The sequence below is a fragment of the Onychostoma macrolepis genome, chromosome 17, assembly GCF_012432095.1.
Source record: "Onychostoma macrolepis isolate SWU-2019 chromosome 17, ASM1243209v1, whole genome shotgun sequence".
NCBI classification, from domain to species: Eukaryota; Metazoa; Chordata; class Actinopteri; order Cypriniformes; family Cyprinidae; genus Onychostoma; species Onychostoma macrolepis.
In genome coordinates this window covers 22,739,375-22,746,915 of record NC_081171.1, presented here as the reverse complement: position 1 = coordinate 22,746,915, position 7,541 = coordinate 22,739,375, and the positions used below count along the sequence as shown (strand labels likewise).

General features: G+C 43.3%; 1 protein-coding gene across 1 annotated transcript; it reads right to left on the bottom strand.

Moving 5' to 3' along the window:
- Positions 1-5,459: 5,459 nt before the first annotated feature.
- On the bottom strand, positions 5,460-7,232 carry LOC131523455 (putative nuclease HARBI1). Its single transcript, XM_058749855.1, has 2 exons — positions 6,430-7,232; positions 5,460-6,332 (listed from the first exon to the last, which is right to left on the bottom strand). The coding sequence occupies exons 1-2, from the start codon at positions 6,951-6,953 to the stop codon at positions 6,329-6,331; spliced, it is 528 nt and encodes a 175-aa protein (XP_058605838.1). The 5' UTR covers positions 6,954-7,232; the 3' UTR covers positions 5,460-6,328.
- Between the last annotated feature and the right edge of the window lie 309 nt (positions 7,233-7,541).

The window sequence follows — 7,541 nt, the reverse complement described above, 5'->3', positions numbered from 1 at the left end:
TAGATGATGTGCTGTACAAACTGCCAAAAGCTCGTATCTTCACGCTGGTGGATGCGCGGGATGCGTTTCTACAGTGCCGCCTGGATGAGGAGAGCAGCCTGATGACTACATTTTGGACGCCGTGGGGCAGGAAACGCTGGCTGAAACTCCCTTTCGGCGTGTCGGTTGCACCAGAGCTGTACCAGAGGAAGCAGCACGAGCTCCTGGTGGACTTGAAAGGAATTGAGCCTATAGCTGACGACATCTTAATTGCGGGCTGCGGCGATACAGAGGAGGAAGCCATTCGAGACCATGATGCAAACCTCACCGCACTGATGGACAGATGCAGGGAAGTAAAATTGAGGCTGAGTCTGAAGAAACTGCAATTTCGAGTTAAGGAAGTCCGCTTTCACAGCCACGTCCTCTCGGCCGAGGGCCTCGAAGCTGACCCTGACAAGGTCAGAGCAGTTCTGGACATGCCCAACCCCACAGACACTAAAGGTGTGCAGCGTTTTGTGGGGTTTGTGAACTACCTATCCAAGTTCATGCCGCGCTTATCAGAGGTCTGTGAACCACTGAGGAGACTGTTGGATAAAGATGTACAATGGCACTGGCTGCCAAAGCACGACACGGCTATGAAGGAGATCAAGACGCTGATTACAGCTGTACCTGTTTCGAGGTATTATGACATTAACAGGCCGGTCACCATACAGAGCAACTCCAGCCAGACAGGCCTGGGCTGCTGCTTGCTGCAGGAAGGACAGCCAGTTGCATTTGCATCCCGTGCATTGTCCCAAACAGAGCAAAATTATGCTCAAATAGAAAAAGAATGCCTGAGCATTGTGTTTGCCTGTCAGCGATTCCACTACTATCTGTATGGGAGAGGTGATGTTACAGCAGAGACAGATCACCGCCCGTTGGTGTCCATCTTCGTTAAGCCCCTCCTCAGTGCACCAAAGCGTCTCCAGAGCATGCTCCTTACGCTTCAGAATTACTGCCTCAAAGTGGTGTACAAGCCAGGCTCGGAAATGTACGTCAGTGACACGCTCAGCAGAGCTGCTACCCCACCACAGAGCACAGACACACAGTACAGGCGGGAAATGGTCTGCAGCCTGCAGCAGGAACAGTACGACATCGCAGCAATTCAGCAGACAGACTATCTGAATGTCACCAGCCAACGCCTCACACAAATCCGACAACACACAGAGAAGGATGAGTGCCTTCAGATGCTCAAGACTGTCGTGCTTGAAGGATGGCCAGACTGCAGAGAGGAGACGCCCATAGTTATTAGAGGGTACTGGGCCATCAGGGATGAAATCAGTGTGCAAGACGGCGTACTCTTCAGAAGCCAGCGTGTTATCATTCCTAAAACTTTGCGACCGGAAATGCTGAGACGGATCCACTATAGCCACATAGGGGGAGAGGCTTGCTACAGACAAGCTCGTGACACTCTATTCTGGCCCAACATGCAGGGGGAAATCAAAGACTTTGTGCAACAATGCTCTGTGTGCAATGAGTACGCACATGAACAAAAGAAGGAGACCATGATGTCACACCCACTACCCACACGTCCCTGGCAGATAGTGAGCATGGACCTGTTCAACCATGCAGGAAAGGATTTCCTGCTCGTGGTGGACCATTACTCTGACTTCTGGGAGGTCGATTTGCTTCCTGACCTCTCAGCTGAAACTACGGTCCTGAGGTGCAAGGCTCAATTTGCACGCCATGGCATACCAGACCGGGTCATTTCTGACTGTGGATGTCAGTTTGCGTGTGGAGCTTTCAGGACATTTGCAAAAGAGTGGTCCTTTGAGCATATTACCTCATCGCCAAGACACCCAAAAGCCAATGGCAAAGCAGAGTCGGCAGTGAAGATTGTAAAAAGCCTTTGCAGAAGAGCCGCGTTTGCTGGCGAGGACCCATGGAAAGCTATTCTCCATTGGAGAAACACACCCACCGAAGGACTGCACTGCAGTCCTGCACAGCGGCTGATGTCGCGGAGACTGAGGACGCACCTCCCTGTGGCGGACCAGCTCCTGATGCCCCGGGTCATCAATGAGATACCGGACAAACTGTGTGTGAAACGCCAGATGGCGAAACTGAGCTATGACAGATCAGCCAAAGATTTACCTGAGCTGAACATCGGCCAGCCCATCAGGATGAAACCACTCCCTGGGGACAGGACTGGCCGGTGGAGAAAAGGGGTGTGCCTGCAGCAGGCGGGCCCCAGGTCCTATGTTATTAATGTGGAGGGGACAACATACCGTCGCAACAGGGTCGATCTTAGACCTGCGGAGAGAGTCCCCTCGTTGTCATCAGGGCATCTAGAACATTCCCCGGAGCATCCCGGGGATGCACATGCCACAGAGGAGGGATCTGCTAGCGAGGACAGCAGTGAAGAGACAGGCACCAGTCATGGGGGGGTAACCCATTCATCACAAACCAGTTGCACGCCACACCGAGCGGAGCAGGGCCAGGCATACTCCCGGAGTGGCAGGCTAATTAAGCCTCGGGATAGATTGAACCTGTAAGTGGGGCAAACTGAACAAGGAAAGTGAACACTGGAAAACAAGAATACTGCTAATAGCTGTCATATCGGTATTTGTGTTCCAACAGCTGTGTTAGGTAAATTAGGTTTTGTTCTGTTCATGGTAATAGCCTGTTAATAAGTTGGGGTGTTCTTTGCAGAGTTAACAGGTAGAGTTTAATGAAGTTCAGGTTTGTGAGCAATGCCATTTAATGTTTGGATATCTTACTACAGGAAGGGAGATGTTACAGGGTATCCTGTTGTACTGCTTAGGCAGCAGCTCCACCTTGTGGAAAACTTGGGTATGTTAACATGTAACAGGAAGTCAGCAGTTGTTGTGCTACGTGTGCATGTGAGTTCTGCAATAGATAAATACACAGATCTTAACCCGCTGTAGGTGTAGCGTCCTTATTCACCAACTTGCAACAAGGGCTCTAGCCACCGGGCCACCCCCCTGTGCACGGCCCTGGACGTGATAGTATGTCCCAAAGCTTGCCTACTCTTCTACACACTCAAAAGTGTGTACTTTTTCTTCACCAAAAGAGTACATGATACTTTAGGGGCGTAGGATAAGTAGGCACATTGGGACGCAGCACGGGAGGTTGCCGTTAGGTCAGATCAGAGCCGTAGAGAGAGGCTGTGTTCGAAATGCCATACTATCATAATACTCTTACTATTTCTGCAGCATGCAGTATGTATGCTGCGCATAGTATGCAAATTTTCTGTATGCATGAAATACCCGGATGATCTATAATTGCCAGAATCTGCTAAATATAACTGAAGTATACTGAAATCAGTACAGAAGCTGTGTTCCCAATGGCATACTATCATACAACTCCTACTATATTGCAGTATGCTGTGTGCATACTGTGAATTGTATGTGAATTTTCTGTATGCATGGAATGCCCGGATTAGCTACCTGCTATATTTGCAGAAATTTGATGTATGCATCCGAGGACTCTGCGTGGGATACTGTTTCCCAGAACGCAACGCGCTACACGTGACGTTTCATCTTCAAAATGATGGCGGTGGGTGAAGAGTGTGGAGGCGACTTGAGTGGACTGGAGGCGGAGAACATTTATAAATGTAACACGTTTAGAATTGCATGCATTATTTCTTTAAATAATAATTAAAAAACACACATTTTCAGCTGTTTTCCAAATAGGTCGTTAGTAGCCTACCATGTATGATATCATAATTTGTATAGTTCTTTTGGGTAGCCTATACTTTCCAAAAAGCAGTAAATTCACTTGAACCATAGATAGCTAGGGGTTCTCGGTCATAACTTCAAATTAAAGTATATTCAAGTTGCGATAATCAAGGTAAAAGTGATACAGGAGTCATAAATTAGGTGCGCGTCGATGAGCAAATGCACCGTGCATACGCGATCTCGGTGCACGGATCACTATAACATCATATTTCTGCTTGAACACAGTTTAGTATATTCACATAGTTGTCCAAATTAATGTAGAGCGAGTGTTTTATAACGGATGCTCGCCGAAGAAGCATGTTTTGGAGGATCATTGCTTATTTGTTAAACTTGACTTGTGCTTATTTGTTAAAGTTACTGTATAAAAGTTACTGCTTTTTACTTTTAAGTTGTGAAGAATATCTGCAGTGTATATACATATGCGTTTTTGCATATGTTTGGGGAAAAAATAACACTGAATCTTTAAATTATCTTGAATTTGTTTTGAGATAATTACATGGAATTGAAAAGTAATAGAATACAAATGTTTTTGTGAAAAAAAACAAACAAATAAAGTTTGGGTGCCCTTGCAGTATTGATTTGGAGAGGAGGGGGAGAGAAAAAAGGTTGAGAACCACTGAAAGTGTTTGCCTGAACTCACTCTGTAACCTAATATACGTTAATGTAGGTGAATCTGATTCAATATGCTAAATCATATTTTTGACTTGAATTAGTTAATTCAGATGTTACAACAGCAACATTTACCACCTTTTTTTCAAAGTTAAAGAACTTTAATGCATTCATTATATCTTGTAGTGCACTTTATAATACATTGCATGATCTCGTGAATAACTGTAACCACAGTTGTAATACATTAATATAGATATAATGCATTATTTTGTACATTATGACACAGTTATAATGCCTTACACACAATTTTTATAAGAAATATTTTGTTCTCAGGGACAGATGACGACACTGAAAAATGTATATAATGGCGTGCAAAAAATGAAGCACTATTTACAGGGCGCCGCAACGCAACCTAAAAAGGCTTTGAGTAAGTTTTCTTGTTGTTGGCTATAGTTTTGTAATGTTTACTCATATAAAATGCATTCTTTACTATGCTTTTCTATTTGCATATATTAGACAATTTGTCATTGAGCATGGAATGGAGGGAATAGTGAATCCCACCAAGGTGAAGAGGAAGTGGGAAAATCTTAAACAGAAATTCAAAGTAAGTGTCCCTATTACATTTTCTGAATTATATTGACTATACTGTATACAGATATGTGTGTCTTTGTTTATATTGTTTTAGGATCTGAAAGCCCCTAGAACAGGGGTTAGCACTGAGGGAGGGGAGGCCACTGCCACATCTTGGAAGTGGTATAGTTTAATGGATGAGGCACTGGGACGGAGGCCATGCATTAGTCCTTCTGTCATCGTTGACTCTGCTGCCCAGGATGTGCTGGTGATCTCCCCTCCCAATGAAGAGCCCAGCACATCTCTACAGAAGAGGAAGAAGAGGGACACAGACCTGATGGCTGTCTTAAAAAGCATGCAAGATAGAGATGAAGAGAGAGAAAGAAGGAATATGGAGAGAGATGAGAGAAGAGAGAGAGAAGCACTTGAGAGAGAAGATAGAAAGGAGATGGAGAGAGGAAGACTCTGTCCCTGTCTTCCTCTCTCTGTTAAGGAGAGAGGAAGACAGGGACAGAGATAGGAGAGAATGGGAAGAGAGGAGAGAAAGGGAATGGAGAGCTTGGGAAGAAAGGAGGGAGACAGAGCACAGAGAGAGAGAGGAAAGGAGAGTCAGGGAACAACAAGTGAGAGAGGACAGGCTTCTTTCAATTTTGGAGTCATTTCTCAAAAAGGAATGTTAGTGTTTTATTGTCCTCTCAGTCATTTTTTCCTGTATTTATTTAAATGCTTTTCTGTAATTCATATGTATTTGTGTTTATTTCAACATTTGGACAGGATGCTTTCATTTGTGCGTATTTTAATTATTTGTTTATGTATGTTCTCATTGAACATGAAAGAAATTCTAGTCTGTTTTCTTTATTCAAATGAGAAATATGTTCACGTACAAGTGACATCATACAGTATATGATATATTTTGATAACAGGTTGCATTTGTTAGCAAGCAATAGGTGCAATGAACTACCAATGAACAGTGATTTTTCTTGATTTAAATTTTGGTTTAGCCAATTAATAAAAAGATTATCTTAAAATAACATTTTTTTTTTTTTTTCTGGTTTTGACATTATTATTTCCCATAATAATAATAATAATAATAAAAGAGGATGCACAAAGAATAGCCGTAATTTCAAAAATATTTTTGGAATAAAAATAAATGGTTTACACGACAAGATGGGAGGATCATGCATTGTAATCATGTTCCAGTAGTGCAGGGATGGCAGCATCTGGGGCAGACACTGCATCTGCTAGGCGACTTCTGAGGTTGTCCCCAGGAATCTGCTGGATTGCTGGATCATTATGTTGGATGGCATCAGCGTCGACATGGAGGGCATTCTGTTCTACATTGATCTCATCAGGCTCCATGATGTCCCCATTTGTGAGGCAAAGATTGTTTAAGAAAGCACAACAGGAGATAACCACTGGAGCAAAGGCAACCTTCACCTAGAAGCAGAATATGTGTAAATTGACAATTTGTATTTTTCCAGTTCGTTTTCACTTTTTAGTATAAGAGTTGAGTGTAGCACATCTCTGCTTTTACCCTTTTAACTCCAGTGCCTTGAAGAAGATAGAACACCATCTTGTCTTCATCATTCCAATAGCTCTTTCTACAACAAACCTTGCTTTGCTCAATTTTCTGTTGTATCTTGCCTGGACTGCATTTTGAACAGGTTCCCTGAAGGGGGTCATCAGGCATATGGGGACCGACAAGCAGGGATAACCTCCATCTCCAATAATGCACCAACCTGGAGGTGGGTAGAGCTGCTGCACATAAATAGTGCTCCACCTTAGCACTCTGGCATCATGCACTGCACCAGGAAACCCAGCAAAGACATTTAGAAAGAGGCCTTTGTGGTCACAGATGACTTGGAGTTGAAGTGAGTGGAAGAGCTTCCTGTTGAAATAATCTTCCCAGTTCTCAGCAGGAGGCTTAATTCTGATGTGGGTCCCATCAATGCTGCCAGCAACATGGTGGAAAGCTGGAGAGTCAGCAAGGCTGGCAAACCCTGTACCAATTTCCTCCAGTTCATCTGGATCTGACAGGTGGACCACTCTCTTGAACATCTTTAAGATGTCATGAGCAACTTGATGAATAATACCATGGATGGTAGTGCGGGGGATGTCAAAAGCCTCTGATACAACACGATAAGATGTACCACATGCCAGCCAATAAACAAAAAACCCAACCTCCAATGCTTTACCCCATCCATGATCTTGCTCTGTTTCCAAGATCTGAACAAGTGCATTCAAGCTTTCCCTGGACAAACAGAAGTCTTTTCTGATGTCTTCTTCACCAAAGTATAATCGGAGGACAGGTGTGTTTGCATTGAGAGAACAATACCTTGTTCTTATTGCAATCTGAATAAAAATACATTTTACTTGTATTAAAACATATTTATATTTTAAACATATAATATTTTAATAATGCATAACTAACATTTTACAAATTTTAAGTCAAGTCAAGTCACCATTATTTATATATATATATATATATATATATATATATAGCGCCTTTTATAATGCTGATTGTGTCAAAGCAGCTTTACAGTATTAAACAGGGAGTTTGTTGTTCTCCTCCGGCCAGACAAAACCAGCAGTTTAATTCTAGGCTGCAACAAAGTCAGATTGAACAGAGGACTCATTTAATTTATA